This window comes from Neopelma chrysocephalum, unplaced genomic scaffold (genome assembly GCF_003984885.1).
Source record: "Neopelma chrysocephalum unplaced genomic scaffold, ASM398488v2 Primary Assembly neopelma1_345, whole genome shotgun sequence".
In the NCBI taxonomy this organism is placed as follows: domain Eukaryota; kingdom Metazoa; phylum Chordata; class Aves; order Passeriformes; family Pipridae; genus Neopelma; species Neopelma chrysocephalum.
The window spans coordinates 975,785-991,418 of record NW_020898009.1 but is presented as its reverse complement, the minus strand read 5'-3'; the positions used below and the strand labels follow the sequence as shown (position 1 = coordinate 991,418).

Here is a 15,634-nt window from a genome sequence, read left to right as displayed (position 1 = left end):
GCTGCCCCATGCCTGGAAGTGTTCAAGGCCAGGCTGGACAGGGCTTTGAGCAGCCTGGTCTAGTGGAAGGTGTCCCTGCCCGTGGCAGAGTTGGAACAGGGTGGTCTTTAAGGTCCCTTCCAACCCAAACTGTTCCATGATTCTATAATGCCGTGGCTGCAGGGAGATCTCCCCTCTGGTGCTGACCTGCCTGTCACAGGCAAAGCAAAACACATTCAGGTTTTATTTCACCCTGACAGCATGTTTTAAGGCTGGCAGAGCAGTGGGCTTGAGAACAGAAAAAGTGTGGAAGCAGCGGTGAATATTGGAAGTGTCAGAGCAGCATGGGAAATGCAAGGATACAGAAATAATAAGAGTTGGCTTTTGGGCAGCAATGCATTTCAGAGAAGGCTCAGTGAGCTGAGAACACCTGTATGAAAATCAGGCATTTGGAAGAAGCCTCAAAGGTGAACTGACCTCCTGGTGATGGGCTTGGTGGACACAAACCACACGGACAACTCCCCATCTCCGAGTTGACTCCTCACCTAAGGCTGCCCTCCCAGCCCAAAAGTGCTGCCTGGGAGAGGAGAGCAAAGTACCCAGGAAGTGAATCCTGGGTTGGGTTGTTTGGACCACAAAAACTACTTGATCTTAGTGTTTTTCTCAGATATTTGCTCATATTTTTTGTCTTTTTTTTTTGTTTTGTTTGCTGTGCTTGAGCAAACCCCTCATGCTTTCACCTCAGCAGGTGCTGCCGCTGTCAGTAGCTCTCAAGGCAGCTTTGCCACCAGGACCAGCTTGTCCTCTTCTCTGTTGCCAGAGAAATCCTCAGCCCTTCCAGAGTGATGACCTCCAGTTTATACCTACATACTTGGAATTCTCCCTCGAGCCCTGTTGTGCAATGGGGAGCGTGATTCCACATGTGTTTTATAAAAGCCAAAGAGGATTTCGGGTGTTGTGTTGGAGAATCAAAGCCCTATTTGAGGGAACCTGTGGTCTGACTATCCAGTTGGACAAGCTCAGCTTTCCCTGCAATTTAAATAGGCTCTGCCAGAAAGTTAAAACGTGCCAGGCTCCATAACTACCTTTTAACTCCTTAGGAGCATGCAGGGTTTCCAAGCCACCATCACTCTCCTGTTTTAATGGAAAACAGCTCTGAATGTGCGTGTCCATCACCTACTTACTCCCCTGGAAAGGTTTTATGGCTGCAGTGTGTCATTTGGAATAATCCAGGACATTTCTGCACAGCTCAAAAAGGTTCTTTCCTCCCCACCTGCCTTCTCAGAGCTTCCCCATCCTACCTGGAAGTGGTGATCTGAGCAGAGTTTTTATCTTTATTCACCCAGAAGTTCCTCTGCATCTTTGAGGTCGACTATTTGATATCCATAACATCTTGGCACTTAAATTCTGTTTTCTTGTTCTCGGTTTATGGCACTTTCCTAACTAAATTCAACCAGAATAAATGGCATCTAGAGAGAGAAAATCCAGTTTATTGTGAATATCAACAACATTGGAGAAACAGCTGTTCAGAGCAGGGAAAAACTCCCTGAAAATCATTACCTCCTTTATTAGAGGGAAAATAAGAGCTTCAGGTGTCAGAGACAGAGAAGGGATTGTCTCAAATTTGGTTTGTTGTGGTATTGAGGGAATTTAAGTGCTCTTAGTCCCAGCTGGAGCTGCGGCAAAACCTGTCCCCTGGAAATACTGGAAGCTTTGCTGTTGATTTACATGGATGCAGAGTCCAGCCCCATGTGCTTGCACATTATCGTTTCACCATCTGTAAAAGTTTCTGCAGCAAAACCTTCCTTTGAACAGGGAAGGTTTGGGATACTTAAGGAAACCAAGCATAAATTAGGGTAAAACCGTTTGGGTTTGTTCGTGCTGCAGGGCAATAGTGGGAATAGAAAAAGAAAATTAATCTCCCTTTTCCCAGGAGATTGTCTTACCTGGAGCGTGTGCCTTCCCTAAGAGGTGGCAGATGGATTTCTTTGTTTTTCCTCAGGCTTGTGAAGCATCCAGGATTTTCGGAGGAGCAGCTGTGTGTCTCAAAAGTTAGATTTAGATGTTTCGCTGTAGCCTGACATATTCCAGCTGCTGCTCCTGGTAGACTGGACCCGGGATCTTCTGACAGGATCTTCTGACACCGTCCTGGACCCTGCAACAGCCGGGATAAGTTTCAGTGCTCAAGGGTCTCCATCAGATGTGATGGTGAGACTGTGCCTTGGCTACTCTCGGGCTTGGAGGAAAAGCCAGGCTCTTGCTCTTATCCCAGAGCCTCCTGCTGCTGAGCCTGGAAGATCATTGACCTGTTGGAACAATCCAGAGCAGGTCACTAAGCTGATCACAGGGCTGGAGCACTTCTGTTACAGAGACAAGACTGGGAGAGCTGGGGGGGTTCACCTGGAGAAGTGAAGGCTTCAAGGAGAGCTGAGAGCCCCTTGCAGGGCCTAAAGGAGATCCAGGAGAGCTGGAGAGGGACTTGGGATGAGGGCATGGAGGGACAGGACAAGGGGAAATATTTTAAACTGAAATTGGGTTGATTAAGATGTGATTACTGTGAGGATGGTGAGGCCCTGGCACAGGTTGCCCAGAGAAGCTGTGGTTGCCCCTGGATCCCTGGAAGTGTCCAAGGCCAGGTTGGACAACCTTGGAGCAACCTGGGCTATTGGAAGGTGTCCCTGCCCATGGCAGGGGGTGGAACTGGATGGTCTTTAAGGTCCTTTCCAACCCAAACCATTCTGTGATTCTATGATTTTACAATTTTATGTCTTTGAGGTTCTGAGTATTGGCACCTTCACTGCTAATTTATTTTTTTAAAGCTTAGGTAATCAATCACATCAAACAAATCTTGGTAGCTGAGGTAGGAACAGGACATCTGTGTGGGGAGGCCATTCTGGTTGGACACTCACTTTCACTTGAGGGAAGGACTTGAGTGAATTTGAACTGAAAATGTGCAGGTTTAAGTAAAAGAAACCTAAACCACTTAAAGCAGCATTTTGTATTTTAAACAAAGAATAGAGAGGCGTGGAGAGGACTTCCAGAGAAACAAACAATTTACTTTGCTGCTGGAGAAGGGTCTTTACTAGTGAAACAAAACAGAAACCCCTGAAGGGAACCGAGTCCTCTTCATTTGTGTGAAGACCACGGGAGATCACCGTGATGGATTAAAGCAAAGCTCCACAGCTGCACAGAACATCTGGCACCTCAGCTCAGTCAGAGATTTTCCATCCGTGAGGAGGTCTCGTCCATGACTTTTGGCTCCACTTTCCATCTCCAGTATGTCCAAAGGTTACAGAATTCCCACGGCAGGACTCCTCACGCAGAGTTGGGAGGATCCTGCTACCGGCGTGAGGAGTCCCGCAGGTTTAGTCCTGCTGCCCACTGGATCCCTCCAACAGAGGCATCAAAAACTCCAGCAGGAATCAAATCAAGTCCTGGATCTTTCTCTCTTCGAGGGAATTTTGGGTGGAATGGACCAGAAATCTGCCCCGTGGCCCCTTTGTATTGTAATAACACCCCTAATGCTTTCAGACCTGAGGCACGTAAGGGTTTGTGCCACAGTTCTCCTGATCCTTGGGTCTGCTGAGTCCCCACGGACTTCAGTGGTGTTTGGGTGACAGGGGGGTTGTCAAAACTCTGAATTTAATCCAGCCTAAAAGCTACAGCAGGGCCAGCGTTATTGTTTGGTGCAAAGTGCTGAGCAATCCACAACAGAGCACAGCCTGGTTCTGCAGCATCCAAAGGGTCAGTCCCTTCCCCTTTTGGAATTCCTGCAGGACAACCCCGGCTGTGTGGGAGGAGTGTTGTGTTAAGCCATTTATAAATAAATATAAGCAAAGGAACCGCTGGTTATTTCTCATTCTATTTAAGAACTTGTGTCTGGAGCACAAGTCTGATGAGGAGAGGCTGAGGGAGCTGGGGGGGCTCAGCCTGGAGAAAAAGAGGCTCAGGGGGGACCTTCTGGCTCTGCAACTCCCTGACAGGAGGGGGGAGCTGGGGGAGGTTGGGCTCTGCTCCCAGGACAGGATAAGAGGAAATGGCCTCAAGTTGTACCAGGGGAGATTTAGGTTGGATATGAGGGAAAATTTCTTCATGGAAAGGGTTGTCCAGCCCTGGCACAGCTGCCCAGGGCAGTGATGGAGTCCCCGTCCCTGGAGGGATTTAAAATCCCTGTGGATGTGGCACTTGGGGACATGAGTCAGTGGTGGCCTTGCAATGATCTTAGAGGCCTTTTCCAACCTAAATAATTCTATGTTTCTATTAAATTGAGCGGATTTACTTGCAGACTTTACTTTGACAGTGAATTTAGAGCCTGATAGTCAAGCCTGGAGGTGAAACTCTGCCATGAATCCACTGAAGTGGTGCAGTGCCAGTGCCAGAAGTGAAACCCATTTTCCCTTTGGTCTCTGCTGCTTTGGCTTAATTTCCTCCCCCCCGCCCCACCATGTTCTGCTTTTGCTTTTGTTAAAAGCCTTATTCTGCACTATTATCATCTTCTGAGGGTTTGTTTGACGTTCGGCTGGAACAGGATGGGGTTGAGGTGCCACAGAGGTGTGTGAGGTGTCCTGATCAGCACTGATAACAGACCTTGAGGTGCAGAGCCTGGGCCTCAGAAAGGGGCCAGCAAAAAGGGCACTGAGGAGTCCAAGTGTTAGTGACAGGCTGAAAGGAGACGTTGCTTTTTGAGCACAGCAGGACCTGCTGTAGTTCTGATCCCACAATCCCAACTACAGCCACGTATTTATATCTGGAGCTCAGAAATCCATCTGTGGGAGGAATGAAGAACATCCTGTCGCTGCCTGATGCTATAACTGGCTGGAGCTTGTCCCTGGGCTTGCTTCCTGAAGGGTCACTCCATGTCCCTGTCCCTGTCCCAACTCCTGCGTGCACAGAAATCCCAGCTGAAACCACCACTTGACTCCGTCACATGCACTGTGTCAGGTGGATCTGCCTTGAAACCAGATCCTGTTTGCCTTCAGGTGGATGAATCTCTGCCTTGGGGCTTGGCAGTCCATGGGCTGGGATTTGGTGAAATGATGGGCAGGAAAACCCAACGAAACTGAAGCCTCTCCCGGCAGGAACAGAGAGGTTTCAATCGTGGCGGTTTGCAGAGCAGGGAGTGTCACCATGGATGGAGTGTGGGTTAGGGGTAACCCATATATCCCTTAGATCAGACATGGAAATTCTTGGATTCGAGAACTGGCAAAGCCAACAGTGCGATGGGGTGTGGGATTTCTTTCCCAAAACCTTTGAGGAAGCACATTTAATGGAATTCTAGATTGGTTTGGGTCGGAAAGGACCTGTAAGATCATCTTGTTCTAACCCCCTGCCATGGGCAGGGACACCTTCCACTAGCCCAGGTTGCTCCAAGCCCTGTCCAACCTGGCCTTGGACACTTCCAGGGGTGGATACAAACCAGCCATGTGTCCTGCCAGCCCTGTTCATGGAGTGGGCTGAATTAACACACCCTCCCAAAAACGAAACCAGCCCTGAACCACCAGCAGAAATAGCATTGTGTGAGGTTCTGCCCCATGGCAGCTCATGTCCCCACTGCACTGCTAAAAGCCTGGCATCCCTTTCCTCTCCCAGGCTGCTCCCAGCAAACCTGGGCTGTGCAGAGGACGACTGGTTGTGCGAGTGGGTTTTTTTCCCCCCTTCATAAGTTTGTTTATTCATTAAGGAAGTCAAAAGAGGAAGAGGAATAGAAAGGTTGCAAGTGTTTTGCTTAGAAATGAGACCTCAGTGACTGGGTTGCACGTTGCCCTGTGTACAATGCGTTGGGCAGCTCCAGATTCCCTGGTGGGAGCTCGGGAAGACCGACGTGCCCTCCCAAGGTGTGTTCAGGTAGGGTCACAGCTTGATGGTGTATCTCCTTATATCCATATGGCCCATAGTCTCCTATGGACACAGGCTGGGAGAGCTGGGGGTGTTCACCTGGAGAAGTGAAGGCTCTGGGGAGACCTTCCAGAACCTTCCAATGCCTAAAAGGGCTCCAGGAGAGCTGGAGAGGGACTTTGGACAAGGAAAAGGGGGAATGGCTTCTCACTGCCAGAGGGCAGGGTTAGATGGGATATTGGGAAGGAATTCTTGGCTGTGAGGGTGGGGAGGCCCTGGCACAGGTTGCCCAGAGAAGCTGTGGCTGCCCCTGGATCCCTGGAAGTGTCCAAGGCCAGGTTGGATGGGGCTTGGAACAACCTGGTCTAGTGGAAGGTGTCCCTGCCCATGGCAGGGGGTTGGAACTGGATGATCTTTCAGGTCCCTTCCAACCCAAACCATTCTGTGTTTCTATATGCCGGTATTTGACTATCAAATCATCCCTAATGAACATCTCTTGCATACAGATGTACATCCACTGGCTTCCCTGAACATTGCTCTTGGGATCAGTGGCTACCTCTGCATCCCTGAATTTCTTTTATTCCCAACACTATCATCCCTTACATTTATAAAGGATGCCTCTTTTCAAACAGCTTTGCCCTGTCTCTTTGCACGTTCCAGTTTAAGAAACAGCAAGACCTAAATTTCACAAGCGCCAGGAGAAGGTTGTGAGGTACTCCTGGACACACAGCTGCTCCAGGGATCGGGCACCAGCCCTGCATCCCATCCACGGGAGCAGAGCCAGCCAGCAGCTCGGAAAATGCCAGGGAACGGTTCCTACGTGCGCAGGCAGACAGGGCGAGGAGAGGGAAGCAGAGAGCTTTGCCAAGGGAAATGGTCTGGTTGCGCACAGCGTGTTTTCTTTAGGTGTTTGTTTCCCACCCTTCGCTGGGGATGCGGAGTTGGGCTCCGAAGGTTTGAACCCGGCCGGTTTATCTCGGGGTGTGTCGTCGCTCCCGGGCTCTTATCAGGTGTGTCATGGGGAGCGAAACCATTCCAACAAAAGCCTTTCACCTCCGTTTGTGCGCCGGGTTCCTGCGCTGGGCCAGGGATTGGTCCTCAATTAATGCGGCTGCAGGAAAACCGATGGGTTTTTTCGGCTTTTGTTTTTCGTTTTTATATTTAGGGGGGTGGAAATCTGTGGATTGGCACAAATGAGTGAGGGTGGAAACACCAGCGAGGCTGTGTGGAAGCACCAAAACTTAAGGTGACTGCCTACTAGAATTATCAAGTCATTTAGGTTGGAAAAGACCTTTGAGATCATCGAGCCCAGCTGTAAAACGAGCCGCCGTGGTTGGGAAAGCGTAGGGAAGCTTTTCCTCCTGAAAGCTGCCGGCTTGTTCAGCTGTCAGGGAAGCAGCCGGATGCTTTCCTTGCTCTCAGTTGCTCCTTTAGCTCTGACATGCTGTTTGCCGGGATGAAAGGAGAGACATCAACAGGCAAAGCTGCGAGAGGCTGCCGGTGTTTGTTGCTGTCACACCTGCGTGGTGGTGCTGCCAGCACAGCAAACAGGCAGGTACAGTAAATACACTGGGGTGGTTTTTTTAGGTTTTTTTTTTTTTTAGTTCTTTCTTTTTTTTTTTTTTTGCAAGCAAGGAGATAACGATTGGATGCTGTCCCATTTTCAGCCCAGGAATTGTTTGCCAGACTTGAATTACAGGAATTGCTGTAGCGAGGCAGAGCAGCTCCGTGTGCCACGAACTGGGAGCTGGCAGGGGCCGGAGTGGTCCCGCGTTGTGCTCCCGTCAGAGACGATTAAAGGAGCTGCTTGTGATGGAAACAAAAACCAAATTGGGCTGATGCTTTAAGGGGAAATAAAACAGGGAAGAATAACGTTATTGAGCTTGTTTATTAAATCTTGCTGTGCTCCCTTCAGAGCGGCAGAAACTGTTGGAACTGGCTGGTGCAGCCAGCTCATGTTTTGTGTTTTTCTTTTTTGAGCTGATTTGGTGTGTGGAGAGTCTTGGGACAAAATCTTTTCATATCCCTTTGGCTTAGTTGCAATCCAAAACTGATCTGCTGGTGACAGGCTTAAACTAATTATCACCAAACGGTGCAAGAGAAGAGGTTTTAAAGCTGTTGCTGTGATAAGATATTGGGTGTTCGGAAGGGCCTGGGAATTACTGGGTGTTAAGGCTCTGATGCTGGCCCGTGCCAGAACCCATATTCCTTCTTAGGGAGAGAGAGATGAGTTTGCTTTCACTGCTAAACTGCTTAGAGGGGTTCTGCTTAAAGATGGGGGGGAAACCCCCACCCAGGCACTCGTGCTCAAGGGGAGCTGCAGAAGAACAGAAGGAAGCTGTCTGTGGGTTTTTTTCCTTCATGCCTCCATAATGGTCCTGCAGCTGGAGCAGCTTGGTTTACTCCCCCAATTCCTGTGTGACCCCGCACTTTCAGTATTTTCATCCTTTACCTCCGTTGAAGTTCATCTAGTTTCAACCCCCCTGCCATGGGCAGGGACACCTTCCACTGTCCCAGGTTGCTCCAAGCCTCGTCCAGCCTGGCCTTGGACACTTCCAGGGACGGGGCAGCCACAGCTTCTCTTGTCAGCCTGTGCCAGGTTGCCTTACACTGCAGCCAGGCAGCTCTGGGTGCTGCTGTAAAATCCACCTCTTGAGATTTATAAGGTCAAAGCAGCGAAGAAATGCAGAAGCGCAGGAATGCTGATATCAAAGGCATTAAAAACTCTTCACCTGGGCATCTGTTCCTGGGCTAGTTTGGTATTTTGCACCCTTATTCTCTGAAAATTGATGATTTTTTTGGTGCTGTACAGAGCGTACGTATTGTGTTTGCTCTCACCTGTGGCTCAGTGAGTGTTACCAGATGGTTTACTCGAAGTTGATTTTTTTTTTTAACACTTGTGGTAGTAGTTTAGTGCTTGCTGCTCTTCTGCTGTGTGTTTTTTAGCCAGGCAAAGTGCCAGCACGTCTGTCAGAGGAAAAACTCCTGGCTGGATCCTGGAGAATAAACCCAGCTCGAATTCCCTCTGAAGGGAGAGAGCTCAAGTCCCGCAGGGGGGATTTTTCATCATAATGGTCCCATTTGGCAAGTAAATTAGTGACCAGTTTGGGAAGGAAAATTGAATGACTTTGGGAGCATCCTCTGGTGCCCATAAGGAGGAGGGAGATGTGGTGCAGCCCCAGCTCCTGGAGTTGCAGCTGAACATCACCAGGAGCAGCACAACCATCTTCTCCACAGGGACATCGACCACAGCCCTGGAGGCACTGGGGGCTCAGGCTGAAGGATAACTCTGGAATAGCTAAAAAAATCCATGTTTTGGTAAGGTCTTGATAAAAACCCTTGATGATTTCCTGCTCCAGGTAGACCTATCCATGTATGGCTGTTTAACTGAGTCTCTGATGTGATTCTTGGGGCTGTCCCGTGCAGGGCCAGGAGTTGGACTCGATGATCCTTGTGGGTCCCTTCCAGCTCAGGAGATTCTGTGATTCCAAAAGGAGAAGTTGTCACTTTAGCAGTTTGTTTGTTCCTCCGTTATCCTTGCTCATTCAATGGGAAAGATTTAGGGTTGTTTTTTTCTTTTAGGACAAGGATCATCGGGGATCTGCTCTGATACATCCCTGATCCCAACGAGCATCCCAACCTCTGCTGCAGTTCAGGTGGAATTGGAAGGGGTACAGTGCAGTGGCTCCGGTTTTTGTGAGGTGGTTGTTTCTTCACATAAGTCAGGGATCTGAGTGATTTGATAAATGCAGGGATTTGAGTCTCCTGCTCTTTATTTGTTTCACATACACCGTAGGGGGTTTATTTTTCTAGCTGCCTCTCTCTGCACCCATCAACCTGTTTCACAGGGATGTGATATTTAGGAAATAGTTATTTTTGGAGGGTGGCATCACGCCTTAGAACAGAAACCAGCATTTCAGAGGAAGCAGATCAGACCAGGTGTCTTTGGCCCTTCTTTTTAGTTATTTAGGCTTATTTTGGGTTGCTGTGGGGCCTTACCTGCCACAGCAGGATCCCAACAGAGCTCCAGCCTTTCCAGAGGCAGCATCTCCCTCGCAGTGCTGTCCCAGAGGATTGTGGCAGATTGCAAACACACTCAGCACAATCATACCATCCCAATTAGCATAATGATGCTGCCTAATTTATGCACAAATTGCCCTAATTTATGTGTGTCGATACATGTGATTAAGCCAAGCACAGGTGGAACAAGGGTTTGGCCTCACCCAACCAAGGAAGCACAAAGCTGTGTCCACCCAAAAATGTGTGAAAGGTCCGAAATTTCTTCTCCCTGTTACTAAAATACAGAGCTTTGTGTTGTTTTACTCCGGCAGCACCAAGGGGTGCAGGGCAGGACTAAACTCGTGGCAGGAGGTAAGAGAATAAAGGATTCCTGGGCTGAGATTTGCATGGATTAAAGGCAGCTTTAATTTGCCTTGATGCACTTGGCTTTCAGGTGGATTAACAGGCGGTGGGATTTGGGGCTGTCTAGCCAACTAATACTGCATTACTTTTATTTTAATTATTTTAGTAAGGGATGGAGGAGTTCTGGAACTGTGGGCCACCTTTGCCAGCCGCTGATGTTGAACATTTTTGTGTGTAAGGTTTTATACCATTAATGTTCCCGATTAACAAAACTGCTGCCGTCATCTGAATTCCCAAAGCACTGTCTCAGCGGGGTTTCCTCCAAAAGAGACCTCTTAGGCTGTGACCTTGTTTTTATAAAAGAAATGGTGTTGCACTGTAAAATTGTTCCAGAGAATCACAGAATGGTTTGGGTTGGAAGGGACCTTAAAGATCATGAAGTTCCAACCCCCTGCCATGGGCAGGGACACCTTCCACTAGCCCAGCTTGCTCCAAGCCCTGTCCAACCTGGCCTTAAACACAATGAGGTTGATCCAGCATCATAAGAATCACAGAATTGTTTTCAGTTGGAAAAGCCCTCTGGGATCATCAAGTCCAACCGTTCCCTCAGCACTGCCAAGGCCACCACTAACCCATGTCCCCAAGTGCCACATCCATTAACATTGTTTTCGTCCTAAATCCAAAACACTGTGCCAGCTACTGGGAAGAAAATTAACTCTGTACCAGCCAAAACCAGGACTACCTGGTCACAGCACCAAGATTACCCGAGTTCGAGAGTTGTTTGGACAACTCTCTGAGGCACATGATGTGATTCTTGGGGAGTCCTGTGCACCGCCAGGAGTTGGACTGGATGACCCTGATGGGTCCCTTCCAACTCAGCATATTCTGTGGGTTCTGTGATTCAAACTGTACTGGAAGACACTTGGCACTGAGTCCAGTGGTCTCTTTCATAGCTGAAGGTCTTTCTGAAGCAAGTTTCTGTAACAGTACTGTCCAGAAATACCTGGGTGTTGGGTTTCCCAATGGTGCTGGGCTTGGAAAACTGAGTTTTGGCTGTAGGGAATGGAAGCTCCTTCCTGTATCCAGCGTGCCTTCCTTACCTTTGGTGTGCTGTGGCAGCACGCGTGCTCACCAGATTGAATTGCTTTCATCCCAAAATACACAATGAAGAATTAATAATAACAAATTATTACAGTATTCCTGAGGCAGGTGGGTTGTGGGGTTGAATTGCCGCAGTCAGGGACTGCACCAGATCCTCAGGATGCCATATTTTGGGAAGATTGTCTGGCAAGAGAATTTTCCTGCTGGCACACCGGGACACGGTGGGGTTGGGGCGAGGCAGATGAGGGGAAAAGTTTGTGTTGGGCCGGGGCTGAACGAGCCCAGTGTGGGACACGCCGCCTCCCCTCAGCTCTGGGCTGCTTCTGCTCTTTGGTGTTTCCTCTCATGACTGATTTCTGAGAGCAGATGTGGATGTAAGACACTCTTGTAGGGATGTTCCACAGGAGATGTTTCTGCTCCGACATCCCTGAGCGCCTGAGCCACGCTCCTCACCTGTCACAGGCAGCGAGGGTTGTGAGTCACAGCGAGTCATGCATCACCAACCCCCCTCCTCTCCTGCTGCTGATCTGTTTGTACAGCCATCTGAACACACAGCCTGCTCTGCACCCTGTTCAGGCGTGTGCCGCTGACATTTATGAGCTCTCTTTGTTTTCATTCTGTCTTTGCACTTGCTGGGGTTTGTTATCTCCCCAGTGTACGGTTTTTCTTTCGGCGGGATGTTGTCCTTGTCTCGCGAGGAGCCGTGAGCGTGCGCTGCTTGTGTCTTGCTCCAAGCTCTGGAAAAGCTCGGCTTCATTGCTGATTCCCTTTGAACTCTCAGATGATGCTGATAACAGCAGGGAAACTGGAGAAGAGGAGGCTTTGGGGAGACCTTCCAGCCCCTTCCAGTGCATAAAGGGGCTCCAGGAGAGCTGGAGAGGGACTTTGGACAAGAGATGGAGGGACAGGACAAGGGGGAATGGCTTCAAACTGCCAGAGAACAGGGTTAGAGGGATACTGGGGAGAAATTCTTCCCTGTGAGGGTGGTGAGGCCCTGTCCCAGGTTGCCCAGAGAAGCTGTGGCTGCCTCTGGATCCCTGGAAGTGCTCAAGGCCAGGTTGGATGTGGCTTGCAGCAACCTGGTGTAGTGGAAGGTGTCCCTGCCCATGGCAGGGGGTTGGAATGAGACAGTCTTTAAGGTCCCTTCCAACCCAAACCATTCTGGGATTCCAGGATTCTGTGAAGGGAAGTCCTTCCTTCCATCACGACTTCCTGAAGCTGGAGGTGAATGCAAACTCTTCCAGCTTCTCCTGACTTGGCACCATCCAAGGCTGCGTTCAGAATCCGTCAGGTTTGTGAATGAGGAAATAAATTGACCATGAAAGTATTATCAGCACAGTTATTTACACCAACTTCCTGATTTGGTGCCTTAGAATTTACCCCTTTGTTCAAGTGCATGGAGCTAACCGAGGGATGGAAGGGCCTCTCCCCCATGGCACAGGGAGGAGAGGACAGACAGCCCTCAGAACCCTCTGCCCCAGGACAGCAGCGTTCCTGGGAGGTGTTGGGAAATGCTGGATCATAAGGAAGAAAATGCAGGTAGTACAGGGAGACCAGCAAGTTGGGAACATCTGGGGGTCGTTTGCCAGAGACAAGAGAAAGCAGATGCCTCAGCTGTTCTCCAGTTCCCTTAAAACAGAAATATCGGGAAAGTAACCCAGCTCTCCTCCTCCCTGCCAGTTCCAATGTCTTTTAATCCGCTCTCTCTCTCAGCTTCTCTTACAATGGGAGTTGCTGGTGGTCTGCTGGGGTTAAGCAGTGATTCTGGCAGACTTCAGAGCAGACATGATCTCCAGGTCTCGTTGCTTTGAAGCCCCTGGTTCTGTTACACTCGACTAAATCAGATTCCTTCTTCTCCGTGGAGGTAGAAAATCGGCCCTGTGAGCCCATCTGATTGAAGTGCTGAGGCTTGTCTAATTGAACAAGTGCTCAAGTCAACACTTGAGCAGGATGAAAAACAACAAGGAGATCACCCAGGGATTATGTCTGAGCTCCACACTGCTCCTGGCACTGCAGGAGCAGATGGCTGGGTCACATCCTGCCCAAGGCTGGGCAGAAGAGATGTCGATAGGAAAAAAATATTAATTTGGTGAAATATATTCAACTCGAAATCCAGAAGTGCCTCAGGTCTCTAATTTTGTGCTTTACAGCAGCAGCCCAGAAGATGGGATTAGCTGGGGGTTGGCTCTGCAGATTCCTGCTGCTGCCTCAAAGCAGGGTAAAAAATGTGTGGCTAAAAAATGTTTTGGGGTGGGGAACAGGGGCGCAGGGAGTGGGAATGACTCGGCTGGTGGTGTAAAAATGGGGAACAACCAGGAACAGTCTGGACATTGTGAGTGAACCGGGAGCCCCTGCAGTGCTGCTGCACTGATGGAGCCAGGAGAGCTGGTGGAGAGGGAAGTGTTTTGTGCAGGTCTGAGAACATCCCAAACATCCCTGCAGGTCCCCTGAGCTGCAGGGACAAGCTTCAGCCTCTTCCCTTTAGGATCACACTTGATCCTACAGCTAAAGTCTGTATCCAGGGAGGTTTGGGCTTCAAGAAGTCACTGGTGACTGTCTCATGGGTAGGTGGCCATCAGAAATCCTGGATACCACCAGGCAGCTTTCTGTCCCCTTCCCTTGGAGTGGGAATAAATAAACAGACACAGAACTGCTTTTCCAAATGCCCAAACTTCTTATGTCTGGGGAAATACACCCTCATAGGAGCCCAAGGTGATTGTGGTGCCTTCACTATGATAGAAATGACCTATTTTCTCTAGCTGTGGACCCTCTAAAACTTTACATTCCTTACCCCAAGCAGCAATGCACATATCAGGATGATCTGGGAACATCAGAGTCTCCTCATCCATAACTGCTGCTGCCCTGGAATTCCCTCCTGCCACCTCTGCCCAAAAGCACTTTTAACCCTGGAAACTCACAATTTTGCTTTCTGTATTTAAAAGTTATTTTCATTTTTTTTCATGAAAAGCTGCATTTTGCATTTGGTAAAATGAAGCAGAATCACCCTTCTGGCAGCAGTGAAAATGCTTCTTTTTCCAGGATGATGCTGAATTTTGTTTTGAAAAGCTTTGTTTGTTCGTCTGTTTGTTTTCAGGGGGCTCCACTGGAAGAACCTTTATGGGCTCCTGATGACATGCAGGTGGACGATTGACTTATGATATTTAAGGTAGGAAGAAGTGCTGTTAATTTTGGCATCTTCTCATTTGTCCTGTCCTTGAAATAAAATCGCGCTGGCCGGTGGCCCAGCGGTCATCGCTCTATTTTAGGGTTCAGTACACAACCATGGCACTGTGGCCATGCATTAACTTGTGCTGAAGTGTCCCTTTAAACACAGAGGGAAGGGAAATCTTATTTAAGAACTACCTGGGAATGTAACTAAGTGGAAAAAATCTGACTTCCTCCCCCGAAGGATAATAAGGTCTCTGTTGGTGCAGAGTTGGAAGGGACATGACTCTTACTTGAGAGCACTCAGCACAGGGATTTTTTTGTTCTGCTGAAACCCAGTGGTTGAGTTGGAATTCAGGTTCTAGCTTGCCATCTCAATAAAAAAAAAAACAAACCAAAAATATATTTTATTCGTTTATTTTCATCATCTTGAGCTTCTGTGGAAAGCTGGTCCATCTCCAAATGTGGCAAGAGAGCTCTCGATTCTTGACTGATGAAACAGAGGAAAATCCCCGATGTTAAAAGCACTAAACAATTGTGCAAACTTGGAAAAGGAAATACAAATGTGTGCAGAGTAAAATGGATTCATAAGTAGTTTTTATGCTGCTTTAATATCTGGATTCTTGCCTTGCTGGGTCTTTTTTGCCGTGGTTGTTGTGTTCGGAGGCGTCATCGGGGCAATGTGGTGGTCTCTGCTGGTCTCTGCCTCCTCTTGCAGTAGCAAAGAGGGTCTTGACCTCTTTAGGGGTCACCACAGAGACTCTCAAATGTGACACAGGCTTTGCTTCCTCTCACAATTGGGGTTTTCGTTTCTGATTAACGGGTGCAATTAGTGGCTGGTTGGTGTTTGGTGTCGGCAGAGAGTTGTTGGAAGGAGAGGGGGAAATTCAAGCTGTAACAAGAGCAAATTCTTTTAATACAGGTTCACAGTTCTCCAGTGTATTCCTACCTTTTGTTTGGCTTGTGATAAGATGCACTGCTGTGGAATTTGCTTGGAGCAGGGATTTGCATGAATTATTGTTTCTTACAAAATGCACATCTGTGTGAGCCTTCTCCCCATGCTCCACAGTACCCGAGCACCCCTTTGGAGAGGGATCTGTGTGCCTGGGTGCAGTGGTCAGCAAAAGCCAAGTGTTTGAGGGAAGGAAAGATGGAGTAATAGAAACAAAGCTCCTGAAATGAAGGGAACAGC

At 48.8% G+C, this 15,634-nt stretch overlaps 1 protein-coding gene across 2 annotated transcripts in view; it reads left to right on the top strand.

The window, feature by feature from the left end:
* Window positions 1-15,634, top strand: part of PTPRA (protein tyrosine phosphatase, receptor type A) — a 116,744-nt gene that overhangs the window by 44,310 nt on the left and 56,800 nt on the right. The window contains exon 3 of one of the 2 annotated variants that reach the window (XM_027705550.1): window positions 14,372-14,443. The exons of the other annotated variant lie outside the window; for it this stretch is intronic. Coding sequence (XP_027561351.1) covers window positions 14,432-14,443 — 12 coding nt within the window. The 5' untranslated portion in view covers window positions 14,372-14,431. The remainder of the gene's footprint in view (window positions 1-14,371; window positions 14,444-15,634) is intronic. 2 annotated transcript variants of the gene reach the window in all.